The 27,663-nt window shown below is 45.2% G+C and overlaps 1 protein-coding gene across 1 annotated transcript in view; it reads right to left on the bottom strand.

Annotated features, from left to right (window-relative positions):
* LOC138527482 (DNA topoisomerase I, mitochondrial-like) overlaps nucleotides 1-27,663 on the bottom strand; it is a 2,081,463-nt gene that overhangs the window by 1,397,244 nt on the left and 656,556 nt on the right. Inside the window, exon 17 of the mRNA XM_069638684.1 lies at nucleotides 11,649-11,752. Within this exon, the coding sequence (XP_069494785.1) occupies nucleotides 11,649-11,752 (104 nt within the window). The remainder of the gene's footprint in view (nucleotides 1-11,648; nucleotides 11,753-27,663) is intronic.

Below are 27,663 nucleotides of genomic sequence, written 5' to 3'. Positions count from 1 at the left end.
TTTAAGGCAATATCTCGGTTTTGGAGGAAGCTGAGAACTCATCCTAGTGCTATCTGGTGTTAAAGTAGATCACTTGATAAGATGAACAAGTCATCCTGAAATACTTGGCATTCAGCCATCAGGCGTTTTGAAAGAATGTACTTTATGTATATGTGCCTTACAAATGCACAATAAATAAATAGAGATGGGCCATGGAGCTTTGAAAGACTGATGCACCGAAGCTCGAAAAAACATGCTGGTGAATTCAACTCGCCACAGAGTGAGAAACTGCCAGGGCTTTTGAGTTCAGGATGGGTTTGCTCTGATGAAAGGCAGAGCGAAGATCTAGCTTGGAAACATCCTTTGACCCGCAGAGCAGTCTGATAATTTCTCTGTGTTCAGGAAAGGGTGGGAGTCCACCAAGATGCTCCACTTCAGGCATCGAAGCTTCACACACAAGGCCGCTGTCTGCTTTGTGAGCAAGACTAATGTGTGCCACTGTGAGGATTCAACGTATTTGATGACGTCAGCCTTCCTTTGTTCAAGGACTTGCTGGAGTATATGGTGAAGTCCAAGGTACACACTGCATACAGCATGCTTCAGGGAAGCTACTTTCAGTTTGAGTTTCTATGTGGTACTGGAATCCAGAGATGTCCCCAAGGTGACTAGAGAAGGCATTGGCAAATAACTATCACTTTAGTTGTCAGGGCTACTGCTTCTTGGCTCATAGTGAGAGTCTGTGCAACAACTCCGAGATGCAGTTACATTACCATTCTCGCTTCATGGGGCACAACTTATAATAGAGACCACTGGGACCACTTCCTGTTCCTTCCGCCATTGTGATCTACATTTGAACATGCGAACAGCAGTTTTGGTTGAAGAAAGGTGGCAGTCAAGCGGGGGAAAAAAAAACGTTCATGCAGCACTCTGTTGGTGTAGGGTGGAATTACAAAACCTGTCCTATAGTGTCACATGTGACTGTATTGTATTGCAGGGATGGTGTGCATTGGAGAAACATTTGCGAGACCACTGTTTGAGTAACACTGAATACTAGGAGAGCGAGCATGTGGAATGGGAGTAGGACAGTGGCAGTGCCTTGTGAAGGAGCTGTGCGGCAGGCATGGTCATAGGCATGAGATGCACTAGGCCTCACTGAGCCTGCTGAAGGCGAGCTATGTGGCAAAAGAGCGGAGGATGGTCAAAGAACAGATGCAAACAGTGCACTGTGACAGAACAAGTGCCAAGGGACCAGGCATGCTGCAAGATGGCTCATCTGTGGGTACTGAGCTGCAGGAACAAGGCATGTGGTGGCACTGAAGAGAGCCGGTGTAGATTGGTTAACTGTAGCGGACACATAGGAGGTGGTGATCACTACGAACCAGTGAATTCAGACGGCCGGAAAAAAAAAGAAAAAAAAAAACTTTACACCCCATACATTTGCAGGGAAAGACCCCCGCCCCCGCAGCCACGCATACTACTTTTATATCCCATACCTGCCACATATATATGTGGTGTAAGGGGTGGAGATACAAAAAAAAGGTCTGAATTTCTGAGGGCGACATTTTGGGCCATTACCGCTCTGTTCATTCTAACTGACCATGAACATTAAGGGAGGCTGTGTACAAAAGGTTTCTGTTCATGGAACACGCAGACATGACGGAGGCCAGGCAGGGCACACATGGTGAAACAGGGTACGCTAGAGAGGAGGCTAAACGGCACTAAGCTTCCACATCTATAGTGCTATGCATATCCTACGCTTGACAGCCTTCGGGTGCTTTTCTCCAGTTTGCTAGGCTATATCAGTACCTTGGGGCTCTTCCTGAAATGGGGATTCTTTTCTCGATTCTGACTTGCTTATGGTGCTCAGCCTGCAGCTCCAGTCCACTGTCGACAGAGCTTAAACACATTTTAAAAAAGTTATTTGATGTTAATTTCACAGCATAAAACTGTCGAGTGCCATGGAATTCTGCTTGTGTGGCACTTGGTCTGGTGCATCCAAGTGCGATGAGCCACTGTTGAGGTTCAAAAGATGGCACAAGTTGGCTCTCGGGCTGAGGCCTGGTGGTTCAAGTGGGAAAGCTTCAATTTCTGTCCGGGTGCAAATCCACCACTTTCCATGAAGCTCTCAGAAACACTTCCTTTCCCTTCAGTCCTGTTGCGGAGCTAGGTTGGTTTTCAGCTGTATCTAGCAGGAATGAAAATCCTCTTTGCACAAGCAATTCTGACAGCTATGCATAGACAGACACTTTCCGCCCTCACACAAGCCCCCCTGCCCCACCCCCCACCCCCATATCCTTTTTCCATTTCTTATAGTTTCAAGGGCCTTTAAGGCTTCTCGAGTGCCTTTATTTTTTACAATCGTGGTTTCCCCTTGTTCATTTCTTTGACTCTCGTGGTTCTGTACTTTGTCTGGCCTTGTATTACTTTTCTTTTTGGGCCTTTAAGCTGGTACTCTTTCCTCTGCCCTACGTTAGGTAATTTGCCTCGGCACCCTCACTTGTCCTTCTCTGCTCCCCTGCAGGGGCTGTGTACCTTTCTGCCTGTCAGCAGCTAAGCAAGATGTCACTTTAGTTTGTTCTTTTAGGTGGCGCGTCAGCACCACCTATAACCCATTACATTGAAGTACAGATAAGAGGAAGGGACACTGCTTGTGGGTGGGTATTTACCCACTCATTGGCTGCCCCTGGCAATGGTAATCCCTATTTCAATTATTCATGTATTCGTCATTTGTTATGCGTGCTATACAGCAAAAATTGTGTTTCGAGGCGCATCAAGACACGGAGGGGAGGGATAGGAAAGAGGAGCAAAGTCCAAAATAAAAACAAAACGTTCTTAAAAGGTCTTGAAACATTCGGAACTTGCTAGAAAAGGAAACTAGTGCAGGTGAATGAGGGACATAAGGGAGGAAGCCAAACAAAACATTCTATGTGGTAAGAAGATTTGCAATGTGCAAGTGCTGACCATGAAAAAGGCGGAGAGGGGGAGGAAAAGGAAGTGCAGGAGAGGAAAGGCGGGAGGTACGAAACAGCAAAAAACAGGTAAAACGCAGAGACAAGTAGATTGATTGCATTAGGGAACCAGAATTATATTTGTGATAATCAGGTACCCGACTATATCCAGGCAAGGCCGACTCGTGGAATGAGGGGCTATGGCCATTCCCACCCCCTGCCCAAAGCGCTTCCTCCTGGGATCTCTTTGAGGTCGTTCTATCAAGAGACAACATCAAACTTTAGCCTTTCACGGTTATTTCTCTGAGGTATGCTGGGAGGTAATGGTGTAATTACATCTGCAAAGGACTACTGCAGTAATGCAAATATCATAACCATGCATGCCTTCAGAAAGTTGATTTATATCTCTACCATGCATTGGAGTCTGTTAAAAACAAGCAACCACAAAGCCAAGAGCTGTGGCTTGAAGTATTATATAGGCATTTGCCAAATACTGATGTCATATGTCTCGGTAATCATTCTATTTTCCCCCTGTTTCGATTTTATGGCCATTTTGTCAGTGCCTATGCAAAAGCTTAAACTGTTGGCTTTGCCAATGCTGGTTACATTTGGTTGGAACTGGTTTTCCAACTGTGCCTAAAGATTTCTGGAGATTGCCTCAGTCAGTGAAATTCTCCATCACTGTCTTATTTTTGTGATGATGTTCATGTTAAGTATTTGACCGCGTTTCACAACCAAGGTGAGATTGAAGTAAAGGGGGTACCAGAAGGGGTATGCCAGTGTGTCCCCCCCTGGGGTAATTTTGGGCACTGCACAGGCCAGCAAATGGGCCTGGGACAGAGCGCCCTTTGTTAAGGGGCATAAAAAGGGCAGGGAAGGTTCAGGAGCAAGCACCGGTTGGTGGCTTTTGCCGCGTACCGCTCCCTCCCGCCCTTCTGGTTGTTTTTTTCACTGAAGGAGGACCTAGGATTCTTTTGGGTGGTTAGATTGTTTTTGTTTCCTTTTGGGAAGGAGGTTGCTGGTTGCGAGGGAGGTCTTGTACATTGGGGGATGGTAGACATTGGTGTGACAGGCTGGGGCAATTAAGAGGTTTTTCTTGGATATTAAAATGGTTCATGTTGTTGCCGATGTGGCAGGTCAGCCAGGCTGTGCGGCCAAGAGTAGGATGGAATGATGTTGGTGTTGAGGGGAGCATGATCGGGGATGTCTATAAGGGGCAGGGGATATCCAGGGACAAGGTCCATTACAGGATAGTTCGGGGGAAGCAAAAAGATGTAACGTGCTAAAAGAGGGGGGTAGCAGTGTTGCACGGACAGGCTAGCCTGGAGGGTACAAAAAGGGGGAAGAGGTACTGAAGGAGAGGCGAGGCCTTGGGAAGAAGATGGGGTAGACAGCAGTATTGAAGGGGAGGGAATAAGGGGTAGGAAGTGATTAACTGTTTAATTGTTTTGGTGATTGTTAATTGATTTGTAGTCTTTAAATCAAAGGAACAAGGTTATCGTTTATTTGTAAGCTGTGGCTGATCACATTAAAGTGACCTTTTTTTTTGGAGGGGTGGGGGGGTCGAGAGCCCGATGAAGATGGCTGCCTTTCTGTGCAGCTCCTCACCTTGCAAGAAATCTGATCCATGCAGCCGCCTGTGTGTATCGAAGGACATGCCTGGTGCTATTGTAAATCCCCAGGCAGTGGAGGAGCGAATCTGGATCCAAACGTGCCTGTAGAAGCCAAGATCTCAGGCCGGTGGTGGAGGCCAACAGCATCTCATGGGTGCAGTCTGTGCGTGCCGGAGGTGCCTGAACTCACCAGAGGAGTGGGAACCAGCAGAGGTGGGAACAGGAGTCGTCCAACCCGGGACTTGTGTATGGATGGATGTGATGCCCGGGTGCCTGGGCACACCCACGAAGGTGCAGCAGTTTCGGGGAAGTAAATAGCCGGTGTTTTGGCTGACACTGGGCTGCTGTGATCCACGAACACTGGGGCATTGGATCGGGGACCGACTGGGGAGCCGAGCGGGCTGCTAGCGAGTGGATTCTTCTTCTTAGAGAGGAGTCATCATTCGGATTGCAGTGAGAGGTGGCAAGGAGTCAAGGGTGGTGCTGGATGGCAGCGAATGGACGAAGAAAAATGCTTACCTGAATGTGAGGCAGTGGCTAGCCAGCGTACTCCTGCAGGTGGTGGGTGCTTCCCGAGGCCTGTCCAAGGTTGGATGTGGTGCTTGGTGTGGCAGAGAGGCAGTGGATGTTTCTGGTATTGACAAGAGGTGTTGACCAAGTGAGTGTGGGACAGTTGTGCAGGGGGTGGCCATTTCTTTGTATAAATACTTCCCAACCAGCCTGCTAGGAGGTGCATGGCACAGAGGACTTTCAATCTTTGCAGCAGTGGTCTGCCGGAGGATTACCGTAGTACGCCCTTTTTCTTGCATCTCAGCCTACAGGTTATTGGATACAGGAGGGTAAAATAGCTTTGGGGAAGTCCAATAAGAAAACCAAAACTAATCAGGCATACTTTCTCACCGCGAGGAAGACAACACAGTCAAGAGGAGCTGGCGACACAGGACCCTCTGTTTGCGGCGCTGGGAAGGATTGAGAAATCAACATCATGATTGGAGAACAAATTTGATAAACTGAGCGAGAAAGACCAGCTGGAAACGAGGACAGCCATTCTGGAAAAGAGAACTAATGAAATGGACCAACAGCGCGCCCAAATGTCACCTTTGGTGCAGCAAACAAGACGAGATGTGGTGGCAGAGATAATTGTGATCCTGGCAATGGAGTCTAGATTGGATTACCTAGAGAACGTGGTGGGGGCTCAACAACTGCAGATTATTGGTCTCCCAACTGGTGCAGAAGGGCATGATTCTATTAGTTTTGTTTCCAAGACAGCTCCCAGAAGTGCTCGACCTGGAGGTGGAGGAGGACCCTATCTATGTGGACAAGTGCTATAGAATCAAGTCCCGCCACCTCTAACAAATCGCCAAATACATTGTTAGGTCTGACCCCAATTTTCAAGTTAAGCGACACTCGTGATAGAGATAGGATTCTGAAGGCTGCAGTAGCCAAAAAGTCTTTGGAGTTTCAAGACAGAGGATCCTCATCTTCCTGACTTGGCAAATGAGACCGATAGGAGGAGGAAGAGGCTCAACATCATAAAGAAATCCTTCTTAGCACCAGGGATGAAAGCGGGACTGCTTAGACCTGCTAAACTGAGGGTTTCGTGGACACTGAGTACCAAGAAGCTGCTGACGACCATCCCCACTAAAAAAAAACAACTAGTCAGTACAAGGGATGAAGTGACTTGGTGCCTGGGCCTCGCCCTACAGAGGTTTCTTGTAGCACTGATAGGTCCCCGATCCATGTCGGTCTGTCTTTCTAATTTGTTGTATGTTAGGGGGTGCTGCCGTTAAAACCCCTGTGTTTCAACCTGATGCATGATAGGCAACATGTCTTGTTGATATTCAATATATTTGGAATTGTATGTTTCAGTATTACTGGGCTGTTATCTGTTAAGGTCAACCTCTGGTAGGGTCTCCTGATGTGGTAAAGGGCAGCCAGAAAGGCTGTTCGATCAGTAAGAGCGTTTAAAACAGATTTCTATGTCAATCTTTAAAATATTCCCCCCCACTGGGTACGGTATGGTAATGTAAAGCGCCTATACACAAGGCAAGTGTTCCAAAGCGCTCAAGGAGGGCGAGAACAAGGGGGGAAAAACAACAGTCATTCAGAGCCCTTGAATTTCTGAACGATACAAGTCTGCACAGGCAGAGTAATTCCATATACGACAATTAACAGTGTAGATAACCCCAAATAGATCTGACAACGATTCTGCAGTTTTCCCAAGGGCATTGAAGCGCAACCATACAAGAAGGGGATAGATAGATATATGATCTTCAAGGCATGGTATGTTCAGATCGTGCAAGTTCGCAGACGGTTCAGGAGAGGGGGGCAAATGCAAGGGTGGGGGTGAATCCAAGTGCGCCCAGTTAGTCAGAAACTGGGTAAGTGCTGAGAGAATGCCATTCTCATGGGTCATTGACCAAGTGCAGTAGCAATGCATTAAGTGCAGGCCAGAGCCAAGTGTGAGGGGACTGGCGAGGGTGCTAGGGGCCAGTAGGACTCTGAGGCACCCCCGGCGGCCAGTCATCAGGCTGTGTGGAGAAACAGGGAGAGAGGGATAGAGCAGAGAGAGAGGTTAGCAGGGTAGAGTGAGAGAGAAGGAAGAGGAGTGTCTTGAGGAGTTTCCAGAACTTGAGGCGATCAGGCTCAAGATGGAGGGCGGCAGGAAGGCTATTGCAGAGGGAGGTCCCTGCTGAGGATAAAAATCTCCCTCCAAATCTCTGCTTGGAGAACCGGCTCACTCGCAGATTGTTGGAGGTAGATGAGCGGAGGGCTCAGGAGGGACAGTATTTAGGTAGGCATTGTTGTTGGTAGGTACCAGGCCCCAGAAAGCCTTGCAGACAATGCAGAGGGTCTTTAGCTTGATCCTTTCAGCCACAGGGAGCCAGTGGAGGGATTTCAGCGTTAGAGAGATGTGGTCCCTGGGCTTGAGGCCAAGGATAAGTATTGCGGTTCTGTTCTGGATGAGATGCAGAGGGCGCAAAGCAGAAGCAGGGAGGTTGAGAAAGAGGCTGTTGCAGTACTCCAGCCTAGAGACAACCAGTGCTCTTCAGACAGTAAGCTGCTGGGGGAAGGTGAGAAAAGGAAGAGTACCTCTGAGGAGGTGCAGCTGGTAGTGTGACTTTTTAAGAGATGTCTGAAACGTGAGTGTAGAAGGAGAGAGTGGAGTCAAAGATGACCCCAAGGTTTTTTGCCTCGCAGGTGGGTGCGGGCACAGGGCCAAGGGAGACCGGCCAGACCGCGAGTGGGAAAACTGGAACAGAAGTCCCAATGCGAACGATCTCCATCTAATTGGCGTTGAGGCAGAGGTTGTTTGCAGCACACGATGACTGAATTGCAGACAGTCAGATATAAGTGAGGTAGAGGAGGTGGCTGAGGGTAGCCAGAAGGAGAATTGCGTGTCATCCGTATAGCACTGGAAGTTAGTGATGAAAGTGGCAATCACACGTGCCAGGGCAGCCATGTAGACATTGAAGAACCAGGGGGATAGGTTAGAACCCTGGGGAACGCCGCAGGTTGAAAGAGTGAAGAGAGAGAGAAAGGGCCAAAGTTCCTCCTGGGATGGGCGGTCAGAGAGGAAGGAGGTTAACCACGCCACAGCCTGACCTGTGATTCCCAGGGTATCACGGAGACGTGCAATCAGGATGTTGTGGGTTTCTGTGTCAAAGGCAGAGGAGAGGTTAAGAAGAATGAAAACAGAGTGTTAGTGTCAAGATTTGAGAGCAGGTCTTCACAGGTGTTCAGAAGAGCAGTTCCCAGGCCTCTGGATGCTCTTAAACCAGACTGATGGTTGCAGAGGGAGCCAGCAGATTCAGTGTGGAGGGTGAGCTGAGAGATAACCAGTTTCTCCAGGAGTTTACCCAGGGAAGGGGTGATGGAAATGGGGCAGCAGTTTGCCGGAATGGAGGGGTCGGCAGAGGGTTTATTGAGCAGAGGGTGCATAAGCGAGTGCTTAAGAGAAGTTGGAAAGACTCCAGTGGCAAAAGAGAGATTGCAGAGATCAGATAGCGCTGGAGCGAGAGTGTCAGTATTGTCCTTAATGGTTTTAAAAGGGTTGGGGGTCCACCTGTTTGGATGAGGCCTTCATTGACCGGACATGTCTGGTAACCTCATCAGTTGTGATGGGAGTGAGAGAGGTGGTGGAGGGGCCAAGGGAGGCTCCAGAGGTGCTGGTGTTTGATGTGGTGTGGATGTGAGAGAGAAAAGGATGTCTTAGGTTTTTTGCAGTGAAGTGTGCAGCCAGGGGCAAGCAAAGGTCCTGGGTAGGTGTGGCAGAAGAGGAGGCTGCTGCAGGTTTGGCCAGTTACTTGCATACTTTGAAAAGTTGGGCCGTGTTGTTTGATGACCGCAGCTATGCAGCCTTGAAAAAAGACTTTTCTTGGTGTGGATGCATAGGCGATATTGCCTTTGAAGGAAGCGGCAGGCCAGTTGGGTTGTGAGATCATTAAGAGCGTTTAAAACAGACTTCTATGTCAATCTTTACAGTATTCCCCCGCTACCCCACTGGGAAGAGGACTAACAGGGTGTATCCACATGGCAATGGGGTAAGACTTAATGTTGATGGTTATTGTAATGTGCCCATGAAGAGGGTTCGCCTCTTGTTTTGTATTTGCATAATAAAATTGCAATAAAAAGAAAAGCACACAAACAAAAAAAGCAACCTTTTCCACTGGAAGCGAGTCTGGGTTTTGTGCAGTTAGCCCAAGTCATATTTGTTAAATTGTGCTATTTTACACTTCATTCCAGCAAGTATGCTGGGATATTATATAGGCAATTCATGATTCATGAATATCCCTGGTGGAGACTGGATCATCTATTGCCACCTTCCATTCTACAGTTACATTGGCAACCATTCAAAGCAATATAAAGTAATAGGAGGGGCACATTTCTGAGCATAATTGCTTAGCTACGTCCCCTCTAACTTGTTAATAAAACAATACAACAAAGCAGGCAGGGGTGGCGAGTCCACAGTTCCAAAGGCTAATGCCCTCCCAATCATAAAACTTTACACCACTCGATCGATAACTAAGATCTAAAGGTGAGGCTATCGCGCCTTCAGAAATGGGTCACGTGAATTGTGCAGCTAGGTGCAGGTTGGCATCAGAATTATAGCCTAAAACAAATGTGGAATACCTTGGGGGTGGCTGATGTGTCTGGGAGCGAATGAAGTGTGTATGAGTTAGTGTGACCTCGGTTCTCATCCGACCCCCCCGAGCCCATCCCTCTATGGTACAATCAGAAGAATGTGTAACTAAAACAAGTAGAATGGTTTCCCCATAAATTGACTCCTAACCAGGGTCAACCTATCTGGGGTAGACCGACATATATGTAAAAAATGAGATAGCTCACCAATTACAAAACTAACTATCTCATAGGGGGTGAAAAAGCATAAGCTCTCTCAAAACAGATCGTCCTCAAAATAATTGACCTAGTTATCATAACAAAGTCATATAGATTGTATAACAATTCAATGTATTAATTCATATATCAAATCAATTCATTAAAAACCATAAAGTCACAAAGCGAGTCGTCACTCGATACAATAACACTTATACAAGATAAAAATGTATCAACAATTACATAGTACAAAAGAAAATATTATAAACTTCAGCACTCCTAAAGTGTCTTGGCATTAGAATCCCAACATGTTTCTGTTCTTGGATACCACGCTGGTCAAATATTCATGAGGGAATGTTCATTAGATATGAATTTCTTCAACACTTTGTGCTTAAGGGAGTATGGGTCCAGTATGGGTCCAGATTCACTCCACCACTGCCTTAAGGGAGTATGCATCACACATACAAGGACTTAAAACCTGTAATTGATCCTCTTTTCGCGGTAACACCCAAAATGTTTTCTTGGCCCAGTTCCAAATCAATGGGGACTGCTAATTCTACAAATTGCTGAATCGTAGTACGTAAGCTCTTTAATTACTTGCATGGCATGTTTTAGGAGTCATCTGAATATTATGCTCCATTCAAAAGCTGCTTCAAAGCGCTACACTGGATAGTGCAAGACTGTCTACATACTACTGAAACCATCCCAACAGGGTCACTCTGTATATTGAAATCACATTTCATTTCTCAACTTCGAAACGTGCCTACATATTTGGTCTACAAGCTAAAACGATACGCCGCCCTGTTCCAATCAGAAGAATAACATTGTGTGTCAGACGAGCTACTTGATTGAGTAGCTACTTGATTGTTCGGTCATCTCGCTGCGGATGACGAGCCCAGCAGCATCAACATGAACAAAGATTGACAGATGAAGATGAACCAATGGCATTGGCATCGCATATGGAGAAGGCCCTACATCTAAAGGCCTCTGCCAATCCATATTGTGGAATTGTACTATATATGTTGACGTCACTAGTGACGCTGTTTGTGCTTATAATGTATCGTACATGCAACAGACCTCAGAACTTTCCATGGTAGCAGAGTTCTTTGCATAATGCATTCCTATTTTTGCAGAAATAAATACTGGTTATCCTTGCAAGTGTGTCTTGGGCCTTTTTCGCTAGCGGGCTGTATTTTTTCTGGTGTGAGCATACCGGGGCATGCCTCCCCTAGAAAGAATGTCCTTCCACATCTACTGGCCTAGTGCTTCTTCTTTTAATGTCCAGGCTTTTCTAGCAGAATCAAAAAGTTCCTCATGTGCTTTTGGCATCAGAATCATGTTTCACCACCTGCAAGTGCACACCATTTCGACTCCACATTAATGTGAGCACACATTTAAGGACACCTACATGACGGCATTACATCCTTTCGATTTTAACGCTCACACTATTTCCATCAATACTAACTCAAGCAATAAATCCCTGAGGTCTAGAAATTGACAGGAAAGCAATCCAGATACGTTTAAAGACACCTCCCTAGGCTGCCTTTCAAACAATCTGAAGCACGGCGTGGATGCAAGACTAGAGTATGACAAATACCAAAAGGAGTGCAAAGCTTTTCATACCTGAAAGGACACACGTGTATCATTTCAGGCCAGGGCCCATCCTGATCCCTTGGAAGATAGGTGGGAGCCAGGAATGCTGTCAATTAATGCCAATCCATAGAGGATTGTCCCGCAACTAGCAGGATGCTGCATCTCACACTGAACTCACCATCTCCACTGTTGCTTCTCTTCCTCCTCTTTCTTTTTTGCTTTAATATCAGCAATTAACTCTCGCTCCTCCTTTGTTTTCTTTTTCTTAGTCTCCTGGTTTCCCTTTGTGAAATAAAAACAGGGTAAGTAATGCTTATAAGAGATTACACCTAGCAACATTAACATATTAATAACGTGTTGATCTTCTTGGTTTTAAGTTTCACTTAGTTATTTTCCAACCACATTAAAAGAGTAACATCTCTTGGAGTCATACAAGTTGTGCATCTGCTTCCCATTGTGTTAACGTCTCGCCCATCACAACTGCCATTTATGTAGGTTCTCACATTGCAGAAACATATACAAACTCAGCCGTCAGTCTCTACCTCCTTTTCACTTAAATTGCGTTCCAAAAAAAGAGCCAAAAACAAGAATCTTCAGGAAGAAACGTATTTGTAGTATGTATTTATATGCCAAGTGAAACACTTAAAAATAAACCCACTTCATTACATCCAGAAATGAACTGAATGAAGTCACCTCCGATTATTGGTTTGCATCTGCAGTGTGATCATTGTAAATGTTTGTTATGAATATTAATGTCCCTTTACATTAATAGTTGAACCCATAGTTACATTAGTTGAACATTCATATAGAAATTAAAGTTGTAAGTTGACCAATGGTGTATATGTGAATGCAACTTGGACTGTCTCACGGCACATACAGGCAATGTAGTTTGAAGATGCAAAGCTAAAATTGACTACAAGAGGTCCTTAGTGAGTCAAAGTAGTCACACAGGCTGGGTGGATTAATGGAATCTGCAATTATTTTCTGTATATTTTTTCTCTCGGTCTCTCTCTGTGTTATGATTAAGTTGCACTAATAAAAACCTATGAAATTTAATGAAAAAACTTTGCTAAAGGGACAATATGGTTACAAATAAAACCAAAAAACCTGAGAAAATCGCCAGTTATGGCAAGCTAAGCAACCATAACTCTCGCCACCATCGTGCACTGCTAAGACTAACACCCAGGACATGAAAGATGATACCACAAATGTAATTGACGACATCATATATCTGGGCCACTTGTTTACTGACATGATTAGGCTAATTTGTTTTTACTGACGATGAGAATTTCCAAAATTTAAAAGCTGTTATATATCTGCACATTAAATTTATTTGTACAGACCTCACTGAAATAATTGTTTTTCTTACAGTACATAGTTTTCATGAAGAAACCACACGCTAATTTAATTATGCACAACACCAAGAATGACAAAGAGAAGCCCTAACCCCAACTGTGTATAATCAAATCGTGAACTTGTCTGTAAAATTGGATGAACTAAGTAATGATTTTAAGGAACTTTCACAATATGTCAAAAATCATGTCATTAAAATTGTTCTCCATCACTGTTGTTCTTGCACCTGTCCCCCTTGCCCACAAGCAATCATCCCCATCGAATTCAGAAAAAATTAAATCAAAGATGCTTTGATGAAACCTCGCTCCCTTCCTTCCCCTGATCATTATTGTACAGAAATTCCTAATCCTCCCATTAACGTTTCCCATTCTGATACCCATCCCTTTCATAAATAAATGTATTTGTTATACTATAAATGTTTTTTATATTGCTGTGTGATATTTCTTTTTAAAAGCCTAATTAATAGTCCACAGACTGACTGTATTGTATGCACTCAAAATGGAGGTGACCCCGGACATGTCAATTATAGCAGGATGCATTTTTAATTAGTCTGCGGATAGCGCACCGGTTCTACGGACACTCACACGCACAGCCGGCATGGTCATAGATGTCCCCGGATGTTATGTGACCACATCCTTGCGGTGTATGGCCTGACCGCGAACAGTGTCTGCGCTCCGTGAACAGTTTAAAAGTGCATTTTCTGCCAATCTAGGGTGTTTCAAGTCGAAACGTACCCTTCCCAGAGCTCCTAGAGACATTCCTCGATCTGGCAACTTTGTACAACTTTCCAAGGCCCATTTTTTACTGTTGTCCGCAGACAGTCACACAATCCAGGCACAGTTCCTCTGAAGGAACCCACCCATTATTTTCAGTCATTCTCAATCACTTGCTTTGGAAATTCTATCTAAATCAATCCAATGGCATCTGTCATGGCCATGCCTCTTCCCCAGCCACCCCAACACCACCACCATTACCATCTGGAGGGCCTGGAAAGAGGTACAGGCACGAGGATACAGATGAGGAAGATGAAGATGAGGTAGAGGAAGTGCCTCTCTCCAGCGCCGTATTGGTTCCTGGGTGTGGCGGTTTTTCACCACCATTGGATATGTCCCAAAGGCTCGGGCAGCCAAGGTTCGATGCACTCAGTGCAGGATCATACTGATTCACGGAAAACCGGGGTTTTGCACTCCTACAGGATCACCACCATGCATGTCACACCAGATCCAAACACTCTGGTGGTCTGAAAAATGTAGAGCCTATTTCAGGGAGAAGCAGGCTTTTGGCCTCTGCTTCATCTTCCTCAACCGCTCCTGTCACAACAAAGGATACTCCTTTGGGGCAGAGGATCCCACGAGCCGCCTCACAGGCCAAACAGAATGCTGTTGACCCTTACCTTTCGAGAGTCAGAGTTCTAGGTTTGTACTGCGAAGCACCAATCTGAAGTGGAGAGCAATTTTGTGATGCTTTTGAGGCTGCAGTCAAGGAGCATGAGAAACACTGCCCCACCTTAGGTTTAAGGCCCTTCCAACATCATCTTCTGTCCACCTACCCGTCCGTCTCTGTTGTTGGTGTCCCTTCTGTCCTCCACCTTCCTTCCCTCTCCTGGAATTTTAAAAAGCCAAAAAAATAGTACAAAATGACAAAAACAAAAAAAAAAGTTTCCTTTTGGAGCAACCTTTTACAGTTAAATAAAACTGGAGAAAAAAACTCAAAAGCCCCCCCCTTTCAGCCGGCATAGTCCACAGACAGCGCAGTAGTCCATCGACATCTAGAAAATTCCAGAAGTAGGGTGGGGGAATGAAAATCATTTATTTTATTTTCTCATTCAAAAATGTTGGCCTTTCTTTTCCATTTTTCATTTTATGCAACTTCTATCCATCTCTTCAAAAAAAGTTGACAATATTAAATTTAATGTTTTCATTTTGAAAAACTGTCGAGCCAAAATCTTGCAAAAGACCACACACATCTGTATTATCATTGCGCTTTGCTTTTTCCATTTGCAGACAAAAAAAATTGAATGCATCCACATTGGTCTCTGAGTAATCGAGAAAACAATTCTTTTTGTAATTTGGAAACATTTCCGTCAACTTTCCAGATGTATCTTTAATTGCAAACTGCAATGAAATTCCGCTAATGCACCCCAAACTATTCCCTCCACAATGAACAACAATGATGTCCGTATGTTTTAATTGAATAATATTCTTACAAAGCAGGAGTAAATGAGCCTACTTCCTTTGTCACACTCTATACCAGGACACTTCAAATTCACGGAATCCAAGATTTTCAGCCAATCCACAGTACTCAGAGTATACCTTCACTCAATGGTTCCAAGAGTCTCCCGAATTCCATACACTCTGCCCCCTCAAAGACAGAGCCATAGCCATCTCCAGTGCTTTCACAAAACGACCGTCTCTTTCTGTACACCACACCCAGGAAACCTGACTGGCTGATCCCCCCCCCCCGGTGTCCGAGGACATCGACGACTGTCCAGTCTCTGCAGTCCCCTTTCCATGCCAGGCGTCTTCAAAAGACCCAGATGTGGCACGAGCCATATGCTGACTACTGCAGTGTCCGTGAACTCGGCGGCACTTGCATGGCCTTTACCATGAACACTCAGCAAGATCCACAAGAATTCCTAGTGTACTTACTACACATACTAGAAAGCAAAAAACATCCCTATAAATGAAATCTTCCATATTTCATACATGTGGAAACATACATGCAACCATGTTACAGAAGAGCACATCCCTAATGAAAGATTTATATATGTATCCATACCAAATTGTGAATCCATTCCATTTCCTCAGCTTCTGCAGAATGCAAATCAAGGCATAATATGCCATCTTTGCAATTCCGACAATTGTTCCAGATGCAAATCAAATCACATAGTCAAAATGTCATACTAATACTTGTAAGGTGCAAAGCAGAAGGTACCCAAAATAACTAAGCTCACTGGCTTCACAGACAGCCAAGTGTCTCTTGGGAAGAAAACCTTTAAATAGTAGGTATAATATACCACACTGGTGCCACAACCACTTGAAGGCACTATACTGCATATGTCAAAAAAAGAAGTGGTTGGTTTGAATGTGATGACACCTCCCTTACTCCAAAACATAGGTTACCAGCAAATCGAACAAATGCTGCTCAATATTCCTTGAATCTAAACTTACTCAGGAAACTGTAGCACAATAAACAGAATACGCCAACTGGTATCTAACTACATCCATAATACTATCATAGTACTTTTAAAATTCAAGATAGTTCGAATACGCCGACAGGTATTTAACTACTTAAAAAATACCCTTCATTGCAATACACTTGAAATATGCCATCACAATTCTTGTTACTAAAAAACTACATTAGACTTGAGAAGAATACACCAACAGGTATCCAACTACGTTAAACATTTCTTTAAAAACACACTTCATATATACTATCAGCCTTGCACTGACATAATTGTAGTAGTTATTTTTTTTTAATCTATGGATTTATTTCCCAATGGCATAATGATTATTCAAGTCAATACAATAACAGTGTAGCACACACTAATGTTGTACCAAACATAGTACACAGAATGAACGGATTCTATAATTACTAGACACGTATTACTATAATGGTTGGGGCCAGAGTCACTAATAAAAACCTATCCATTTCATCTTTATTCCACTCCCCTCCCCTTTCCACACCCTCTTTCAACAATGAAATAACCCAAATATGTTTTCCAAACTGTCCGCTCACAGCGCTGGCCACGGATAGCAACTCATGGTGACAAGAGTAAAGACAGACACAACTGATCACAGTTCAAGGGTGTTTATTAATTTGTGAATGCAGGGTCAAAAAACGGCCAACCTAAACCTAAATCTAAGATGGAAGCAAACTACGACCATCAAATGAAAATAAGGCAGTCCTTGTGGCGTCGTGTCAAAATAAAAGGGCCTATACTAAGAAACCTACTGCCAATACTTGCTCTAAATACAACATAAGTGTGGGGTAAAAGTTCTCAATAAAGAAAGAAGAGCTCACAAAATAATAAGTGAGGTTGTGATTGCCAGGGGTCTCCTTTCCCTACATTTTGAGCACAGGACAAGATGGATCTCCTGAGCACAGCACACACTCGAGCCTTCCCAGCATGAGTCGACAGTTCATCATGAGCTATCAGGTTCATCGATGGTTAAGTCTCTATTCAATAAAAGTCTCTTGCCTTTGATGGCCTGATACAATCAACAAACACACACAAAGTTTGGTTCCACATATACTTTGGGTGACTGCTTCACCCTTGGGTGACCCAACACAAGTAGTATTCAACAAATCATTTGAACATTTCCATTCTCAATTAACTTTGGGTGATGACTTTCCACCCCTGGAGCCCCCTCTTCCGGGTTCAGACCCCTTTTCAAATGCTAGCCTTCCTCCTTCGGGTTTACAATGGCTTTTCTTGCATTCACAAGTCTTAATGTGTTTTACAACAATTTACTGTAGACATCCCTCCGTCGAGTTCATTCTTGTTAACACACTGTTCAAATACTAAGTTTCACCATGCAGGATGCATTTCCCTTCACTTTCACAATCATCTGTCGGTCAAAGTCTTTCGACCGTACAGAGGATTTTACAAGACCTCTGTATGACCAATTTGACCTCTCTTGCCATCTTCCAAAGGTCTTCTAGTTACAGTAGTCTCTAATGTTGGGTAATCGCCTAGAGTTTCCTGCGTGAGAACCCACGTACGGCCAGACGCTTCTGTTGCTGGTTTTCCCCCTTCCTCATCAAGATTTGCTTCGTGCCTTTCAAAGTTTAAATTAGCTGCTTTCTACTTTTCGTTCAAACAGTTTGGCTTCTTATCTCCCCTCGACTCACCGGCTGTGACGAACTGCTTGGCTTTCTTCTCCTTCGAGTCAGGTTGGTACCACAGAGATTGTCGTCTCTCCCCGGCTTGGTTATCAGTGGAGAAGGGTCTTGTGTACCATTGACACCTGCTGCAACACATGCTGGCATTTGTTCGCAATCTTATGTTTCGATCTGCAGAGGTTTCACAGGCCTTGGTCGGAAAGGGCCAGGTCTCTTCTCTCCTCTCCTCGTCACCCCCTCGGTATGCGCAGTCTTTTGCCTCCTTTTGAAATGCTGTGCTGAGTTAGCTCTCACATTGAGCGGTTTGCCTTGGTCGTTCTGTGCCCTCGTGCTCCACCTTTTATCCCTGTGGGGAAGGAAAAGGGCCATCAGGTGTGTTTGATTCTGGTCATTTGCCCGACTTTGCCAGACCCTTGTATTGGGATGTGTCAGATGAATGGCTTTGGTGTTAGTCTGTTGTCTTCCGTGTTGTGCAAAAATGTTTGTGTCGGAAAGGAGGAGCAGTGTTTTGGAATATCCCATGTGGTAGGACGAGGAAAAGGTGTTGAAATAAGGGGATACCGCGTCTCACCCGTCGGTGTCCCACCCCCGTTCCCCAAGAACCCTCCATCCAGGTGATCCTCACCCCCAGGAACTGTATCCAATAGTGATGGGCTTGTCATGCCACCTGGATGACAGATCCCCAGGGACTAGCTAGGGGGACACCTTCAGATTTCTCACATCACAGACTACCGCGGTGTCTGCAAACACGGCGGCACCTTCACAGCCTTTTTCCACCTATAAAAATAGCCCCATATCATCTTTATTGCACTCTGCCCACCCTTTGCAGGCCCTCTTTCGGCCTTCAAATAACTAAAAATGTGTTTTCCAGACTTTTTCCCCCAGCACGCTACCCGCAGACACCGGTTTTTGTCCACAGATCCAACATGGCACCACCATCCAATCAGCCGGCATGTCCGATGTCCACAGACATCACACCGGACCCATATTCGTCTATGGGGCTGTCTGCTCTGTTTCGCGCCTTGAAACACTTATGTATAGGCGCGTTATAAATGCCATATCATATATGATACATCTGCGGACAGAATTGTTTACCTACTTTTTGTCCATTTTGAAAACAAACTACTGAATGGATTTACAGCAAATAAAACAAAAGCAGGCTTTTGGGACCAAGCCGCTGCTCCGGCCGCAAATTTGGTGAAAATTCGTCCAGCGGTTTGGGTTATAGGCATGAGCAAACCTTTTTTTTCCCATTGCGTCTATGAGGAAAGTCACAAATTTTGGGACCCCCCCTATAACTTTACCACCCCCCCCCATATGAAACCTCACAAAGCATCGCAGAATCCATCCAAAGGGCCCATATATTTTTTTGGAAAAGTTTGGTGAGACTTTGTCCAGGGGGAGGAGGGGGGAGTCATAAGCCACCCAAAAAGTGCTCTTCCTAGGAGTTGAGCAACTTAACCATAACTACATGGCTGATACCGTATGCCTGGTAATATAACAGGGCATGATAGTCACCCTGTAGTTAAGGTGAGACGGACACTCCCATAGGAACCCCTCAAAATTCTATTGTTAATACCTTTTGAATAGAATAACAGATTTTACCAACATTTCTAAAGTGATGGGGGGGGCGGCACGAGTCCCCAGACTGTAAAGTTTCATAAAGATAGGTTAAAAAATAAGAAAGTTATCAAGACGACAAAAAAAACTTGTTTTTCAAAAGTGCAGCCTACTTCCCCCTTCATTTTCCCATATAAAAACAGGGTCAATTTTCACCAAATCATACAACCCAAACCAGTGGACAGATTTAGATCAGGTCCAAAACAACTTGGGCATGAAGAATTGACTTGCGATCCGTTGCTATAAATAATTTATCATATATCCATGCATGGTTTGGGGTTATTCCATGCAGTTGTAATTTAAATATTTGACGGAAAAATGGGTGCCCCTTTCTCAAAAATGGTTATATCTGCTATGGTGCATTGCAGGATCATGGTTTTCAGAAATGAAAAAGCTGCCATCTTGTTTTTCTATTGATGCGAAAGATATTCAAGGTTATAGCCCATATGGGAAAAGGAAACGCAGGAAAAAAGCTATTTGCAGGTCAAAAAACATGTAAATGCCATCAGACTAGAGGTGTGGGTGGCTAAATGACACCAAATGAAATTTGGGAGTTGGAGGGGATCTAGGTACTGATTTTGCAACACAAAGCTTTTTGTAGCCTCGTCCATAGCATCGAATAGCCAACAACTCAATGCAAACTGAGTCACAGAAACAGTGTGTGTTGTGTGGGGGGGTGGAAGGGAGATTAGGGCAGGAGAGGTGAGAAGGCCATCTCGGGTGTGGGAGAAGCTGGTGGCTATATTTGAGACTATAAAGGACAACGGATAGCCGAGGGTATGTGTAGTTCAGTACCCGCGGTTTCAGTTTTCTAAAGGATTGGTTTTCAGAATAAACATTTTTAAATAATTGGTTTCCTTCTAAATTTGCACCATACAAAACCCTAGTCACACAAATTCATACAGGAATCTTCCCATCCCCCCTGAAGCACTCTTGTGCACCCTCTTCTAAAGAAACCCTCTGCCGATACCTCCTGCCTATCCATCACTCCCTTGCTGGGCAAGCTTCTGGAGAAAATGGCCATCTCGCAGCTTAATCTCCACACTGAATCTGTTGGTTGTCTTCATGACCATCAGTCTGGCTTCAGAGCTGCTAGAAGCACGGAAACGCTCCCCTGAACATCTGTGAAGACCTGCTCTCCAACCTCGACTCTAACACTCCCTGTGTCCTCATCCTGCTTGATCTCTCTTCTGCCTTTGACACTGTCAACCATTCCATCCTGCTAAATTGTCTCTGTGATAACCTGGGTATCACCGGTCAAGTCCTGGCGTGGCTGACCACCTTCCTCTCTGACGCCCCTCCCAGGTCCAACTTGGGTCCTTCCTCTCTGCTATCTTTTTCTCTACCTATGGTGTTCCCCCAGGGGTCTAACCTCTCTCCCTGGCTGTTCAACCAATACCTGGCACTCCTTGCCCACCGCATTGCCGCTCTCTGCCCCAACTTTCAGTGCTATGCAGACGACACTCGGCTCATTTTCAGGCTTCCTTCGGCCACCTCTTCTCGTCCCTCATCTCTGACTGACTGTCTGCTATCCAGGAGTGGTGTGCCGCCAATGACCTCAGCCTTAATGCCAGTAAGACTGAGATTCTCCTCATCAGCACACCCACTCTCTCCTTTTCTGTAACTCTCTGGCCGGCCTCTCTTGGGCCTCTTGCAGCGCCCACCTGCAAGGCCAAAAACCTTGGGGTCCTCTTCGACTCCACACACTTTCTCTCCTCACGTCTCTGATGTCTTTAAGAAGTCACACTACCAGCTACATTTCCTCAGAGGTATTCCTCCTTTCCTCTCTTCCCCCAGAAGCTCACTGTCTCTAGAGCTCTGGTTCTCTCTAGGCTGGACTATTGCAACAGCCTCTTTCTAAATCTTCCTGCTTCTTCTCTCCGCCCTCTGCAACTCATCCAGAACAGGACTGCGAGACTTGTCCTTGGCCCAGGGATTGTATCTCTCCAGGACTGAAATCTCTGCACTGGCTCCCAGGGTATCACTACATAATATCCCCAACAAAAATATTGCCGTAGATATGGCCGTTTGGTTCGCTATAGGCGATATTTTTGTTGGGGATATTATGTGGGAGCGGGGGTTGGGGGTGTCCCCCGCACATTAAAAAATGATGCAGGGTTGCGGGGGTAGCTCCCATCCGTCCGTTACGGGGGTAGCTCCATCCGTCATAAATGTGTGTTTTTATTTGCCAGGATTAAGTTTAGCAACAAGTACAACTCTGGCACTAGGAGTGGCAGTATTGCCTGGAATTGGAAACAAAAACAGAAGGGGTAGGAAACCTGCAGCTCTCTAGATGTTTGGGAATAGGGCACCCATGTTTCCTCACCATTCACCATTCAGGCTAGTGAAAGGGGAGTTGCAGCACCAAACATCTGGAGAGCCAAAAGGCTACGGCTCCCCCGCGTCAATTTAGCAGAGATTATGCAAATTAACTAATAACGGTTACAAACAGACATGCCCATTGCTCGGCAAGAAAGCATTCAAAGAACCTTTTGTCTTCTTTTGAAACCCAGGTCCGAAGCCATCAAAACTTGCATGCAAGTCTCCTAGAATTTAACATTGTTGAAAAGAGCAATTACTTTAAAATAAAATGCAAGTGATTTGCATTTAGGTTACATTTGGATTACAAGCCAGCAAATGTAATTCTCTACAATTAATCATTGTAGCATTTAATACATGCTCTGGAGGTACAATGCCACTGCATGCTTTTTCGTTCTAATCATACATTGGTAAAACATTACATTTCGAAGTTGCTTTATACACACGGCCAGCCTTTAATATCTTTTAGAACAAGCAATACGACCAGTTTCTAATTCGAATCTGTGTTGCTATGCATTGTCTTGCTTCCAAGACAAACGCGTTGCCCCTGAGCTAACATGGCCTTTAACACAGAGTCGATGTTAAAGAGCTTGTTACTGTCATGATCTCTGCTTCCAAAAGATCAGGACTTGCCCGACTCCCTTGGAAGCAGACCCATAACCCCGGTTCCGAGTGCCAGCCAGTCCCAATTGGGACCTTTTGGACCCTGTCCTGGCGCCAGTGGCACCAGGCTCATAAAGATGCCCAGTCCCAGCGCTGGAAGCGCCGGGCTCATAATGCTTGGGTGGACTTACCTTCAGCAGACCATGCTGCTTACTTACCTGCCAGTTGAACCCCGGATCCTCTTCTGTTTGGGACTACTTTTCCTGTTGGGTGGGGCAGGAGCCACTCCCTAGGTTCAGAACACTGGAACTCTTCTGGAAAGCAGGAACTCTTTTCTTACCTAGGCGTGGCTGTGGAAGGAGACACCTAAGCACTACAGGAGGCTATTTAAACCACACCCGATGGATGAATCTTGCTTTGTGTTATTCTGCATTCTCTGCAGCAGAACGCTCATCGTGTCTTCTGCTTCTGATCCTGGGCCTAAGGAAACAAAGGCTTACCATCCTGGAATCCAGTCTTCAGCAGCACCTGTAAAGACAAAGAAAGAACAGGTTAGCACTACGGTCTTCAGTGGCAGCGCATATCTTACCTGGTCCATCAGCTGTCACCAACGCCTCGCGCTGCATTCCGGCATCTGAAAGACAAAAGCTTACCAGCTCTTTGCACGCTCCGGAGGCCTTCGGCGCTGCATCCCGCATCTGAAAGACAAAAGAAGGTGCGTTTAAAGACATTGGGCAACTTTATTACTCACGTGCCATTACTCCTTCCCACGCCGAATCCAGTGGATATTCCAGCACCCTTCAGCTTCTCTAAAGCTCCGAACTTGTACCTGCAAGATAAAAGGGACAGTTAGTGTGCATCGTGAAGCAGGCTACAAGCGCTTACCTACGTGCTTCCAGGCGCTTCTATTCCTCACGCGGGTTCGAACCTCAACTCTCATCAGCCCGCCATCCGCCATCGCCGGAACTCTGCAAAACAAGAGATATCATTACAAAAGACTTTTAAAGACATTTGAAGCGCCCAGAACTTACCGTTCGTGCAGTTAACGACGGACAGCAGTCCTCTGAGGTCAAGAGGCCTGCACCCTTATCCAGTGAAGGAACTGGTTACGGCACCCTGCCCCAAGGCAGATGGAGAGCTCGGCGTTCACTTACCTAAGGTGAGGGCGTTAACCTTTGGGGTTCTACAGGAGAAGAGAAAGGGAAGAGGAGAGAGGCACCCAATAACCCCAGTTCATTAATCCCATATTTTCTATCTGCAGACATCTTACTCATCGAGTCAGACATACAGTGCACAGAGGTCCAGCCCAAAGAGCCAACCGTGTGTTACACATCACCTTTGAAGATACGGCATTCACCCAGTCAAGACCGGCGCCTCTGCGGGAATCAGGTGAGCGTTACAGTTACAATAGGCCCAAGCATACCCATAAAGAGAAAAAACTCAATAAACGGAGAAACTTCAATTGCAAGAGTAAACCACGCTTTATTCAGATATGAATGGCCGTGCGAGCAAACAAAAGAAATTCTTAAAGTGGCGTTTGGAACAATAAGGTTGAACGTTAGAAAACAACGTCACAGCTGATGTCAGGGTAAGTAATTATCATAACAACCTCTATTTGCTAATGCATTTGTTTAGTGGAATATAGAACCTGTAGTCACAACTAATAACTTCACCTGAGTTCATCCTTCTAAAAATACACATTTCAATCTAATGTGCCATTGGTTGGCATTGTACTACAATAGTCGATAAAATGAAGGTTCAGATTGGTTAATTATTTGTTCATCCAGCCTTGGACTATGCTATGCAGTGCCAATGTACGTGGAGGGGAGGTATTAGCATAATTGTTCGCTTTGAATTGGTCGAATGGTACATTTGATCAAATTTGGCCAGTACCATTCGGCCGATTAAAAACAAACAATTAGGCTAATACATACTGAACATGTGGTGGGGTGGGGGGGGGGGTGTTCCCCGTTCCCTATGATCGGTATGTATTAGGCTTGGGGGTTGCGGGGGTGTCCGTTTCCTCCACATGGGAGGCAGGGGACAGAAATAAAAGGGACCATGCGGCATCGGATCCGATGCTGCAGGGGTGAAACAGGTAAGTAGGGGAGTGGAGTGGGGGGTGGGGGGGTTGGTGTGAGCACATGTGGTTTGTGATATATCTGATAATTGATCGCATGCGGGCAGTTTTTTTCCCCAGACAGTTTGCACCATCAATTTTCAGACGATCAAACACCACCAAACCAATGGGGAAGGAGAGGTGGGTGAACCGCTGTGAGCCAGCCTTGAAAGTTACTCACATCTCGTTGCAAGGCCGAGGTGCTCTCTTCCAGTTTGTGGCCTTGGCGACTCGTCCCCCTCTCTAGATACATTATGAGCCTAGCAGGTGCGCCATCTAACTAGGCATGGAATAAATGGTCACTGTTCGGACCGCGTGAAGAGCGACGGCTGTGCTAAAACCATTTTCGCCGATTTGTTGACTTTTCTAATGTCCTGACGTGTGTATTTCTTTCTTCAGTGGCCACTTGGGGTGCTAGATGTTTTTTCGTAATGGGATCATTTGGCACAGCAGCTACTCACCTTGCATTTGAAGATATATGTCTGTTTTCTCGCTTCTACCAATAGAAACAAATTAACTTAATAATTATGCGCTGTGCTCTAGGAAAACGTTATCTTGTGCAGTTTCAACTCTTAGGCAGAACCCTCTTTTGCACACTGACCTTGGTGCTTGGGCTGCTGTCTGAGCACCGTGAGGCTTGGAATTTTGTGTTAAGCTGCAGTATTTCAGAATGGAGACCTTGTAGGTTTTGGTCTGAGTGATGGCAGTACTTCTGTTCTTCCTCTGCCATATTAGTGCTCTGTGTCTTGCATGCTGCCATTCATTATACCCTGCCTGTGTATGCTGCAACCTCTCCCTACCTGCCCATGTCTATACTACTTCTGTCACAATGTCTGGGCACTCTGCAACTTCTCCCTGCTTTTGTGAAAGCACACTACTGCTTGCCCTACTGTGTCGCACAACCTATTCTACTCTTCATGGCGGCTGTGTGACCATTCGTTTTTTACTGACTGTTTACAGAATATTTCTCAGCTTGCACTTTCATTCATGCTTCAAAACTGGTCTGGGCGCGGCCAGACCCTGTGCAACTCATCTGCACCATCGCAAGTTGCAGCGGGTTAAATTGGTAACACTAAGGAACACCAGCTTTCTAATGCCTGGGCTCTAAAAAGCAAAGAACTGAACTGGCAGTAGTCAGTCAAACAGGTATGTTTATTTATTATTGAATTTATAACATACTTTCGCCAAAGTGCCTTTACAAAAAGATAAATTGTCCAATTTAGCACAGAAAATTATGGCAGAAAACAACAACAGATCATGGAGCAGAAAGGGTGGATAAAGGGCCTTCATATGGTACAGAAAATGTGATGGGTGGGTGGAGGAACGTATAGTAAGAGAAAAGCAATTCCAATGCAGTGGAGTGAGAAGAGGGAGAAAAAATGCAAGCAAGCACAAGGAGGCTTAGGAACAACCAGTTAAGTACATGTATTGGGAGCGCACGGCTAGAGTGGGGGAGTAAAAAGAGACAATAGAAGCAAGATAAGGAGGGGTGAGACCATGCAGACAGTTAAATTCAATAGAAAGAAAGTGGAAAACACAACAAGATCAAATGGTAAAATAGAAGCTGTAAGAAGTGAAGAGCGGGGATACCAAAAAGTAGAAGAATATCAGGATTATACATAGAATGAAGAGGGTTAAGTCGAGAAGTAGGAAGTCCAATAATAAGGGAAGAACAGTAGTCAACGTGTCAAAAAATTAAAGCAGGGATGAGATGTTTAGTAGCATGAAAAGAAAGAAAGGGGCGTGGGAGTAGACCTAATAAATTAGGCACAATTCTGTACTGAATTGTCCATACGCATGAAGCAATACAAGCTGCATCTCACTCATACAGGCCAAGTGGACCAGCAAACACGCCTGCACTGGGACGGCATGATCCAAAGACAACCCACATATATTCTGCCTTAAGAGAGACTGCCAATACTGAGACTTACTGGTCTAGCCTACGTGCCAGAGACCATAACCATGATCATTGATTTACACAATTAAAAAGGAGTCTGTGGGCTAAATCTAGTTTACAGAAACAGCTTAGAAGAGTATTTGGAAGAAGTTCGGTCTTGCACCCCAGCTTTAAAGCTGGTGCCCGTCACATACACATGTACTTAACGAGAAAAAGAAGTGTGTATCCTACAGGTCACTATGCATTTTTGACAAATACTGAAGCTGGGGAGAGTTTTTATACAACCCAAATATTTATAAAGTTGGTAGGGAAAAAGTCTGGAAGGGGAGGCAAATGCATTGCTACCAAGGTGGGTGTGGGTCCCAGACTTGCAATGTTTTACAGGGCCTGGTTCACTCTCCTGCCAAGCAAGTATTTTCTCATGCAGTGTCTTTCTCTCAGAGGGTCCCAGACCCTCTTAGGCTTTGTCACTTTATACTTTACTTTCCGACACATGTGTGGGTCCCAGACTCTCACTGTAGTGATCCGTCTGCTTGATGTACTTCTCTGCCAAGCAAACAACTATACCTTGTTCACTTCTTTTATCATCAGGGTCCCATAACCTCTTATTTTTGATTTCTTATTTGGGTGTGGGTCCCAGATCCACACTGTAGTTTTGTATAACAGGCAGGAGAGAGAACCAAGCCAATACAACTTTTCCTACTTTGCTTCTGGGTCCCATAACCTCTTCACTGAAAGGTGAACCTAGTGGGAGGTTTAAGGACTTTTTCACTTTTGAAGCAAAGGTTGGATTTGTGGAGCGGGAGGCTTTTGAATAATCGTGGAGTTGTGGTGGATGGGGATTTTAACTTACAATTCAAGCCTCTTGAGTCTATGGGGGATATTTGTGAGGATAAGGATTTGACCTTGGGAGTGGTGGCATTGACAGCGCATACACCTTAGAGGAGACATCCGAAGGCTGAGGAAGTGGCTAGTCTTCTAATGGACTCAAATATGGCTACCGGGAGGTAACCCAGCAACTAATACCTTCACAAGAGGTGCTCGTACCAGCCTCGTTGACTATATTTTAGCTAAATTTGGAATCATGAGCCGTTCTAAAGAATTTTGAAGTAATGTCAAAATCGGAGCACAACCATTCTCTTCCTGTACTGACAGTTGATAGTGCCATGGTTCGGATAATCCAGGAGGATGTAGAAACAGCAAATGTAGAACTTACTATGGAAGAGGATGCTAGGCGGTCCTTTAAATGGGCTAAGCTTGATATAGATCAACCGCTCCCCAAAGTCTATCATAGCATACTACCTGCACCAGAAGACTTCTTGCTAGACCCACGTACAGGCCCATGTAAAATTAACTCAAGCATTAGGAGGGTTCTTCACTTCAAGCGTTAGAGCAGTGAAGAAAGCCACTCTTAACAAGACATCATGGTACAATGGT

The sequence above is a fragment of the Ambystoma mexicanum genome, chromosome 1q, assembly GCF_040938575.1.
Source record: "Ambystoma mexicanum isolate Mex_15411 chromosome 1q, UKY_AmexF1_1, whole genome shotgun sequence".
In the NCBI taxonomy this organism is placed as follows: domain Eukaryota; kingdom Metazoa; phylum Chordata; class Amphibia; order Caudata; family Ambystomatidae; genus Ambystoma; species Ambystoma mexicanum.
The sequence above is the reverse complement of the archived record's forward strand: the minus strand, read 5'-3'. Positions and strand labels throughout refer to the sequence as shown.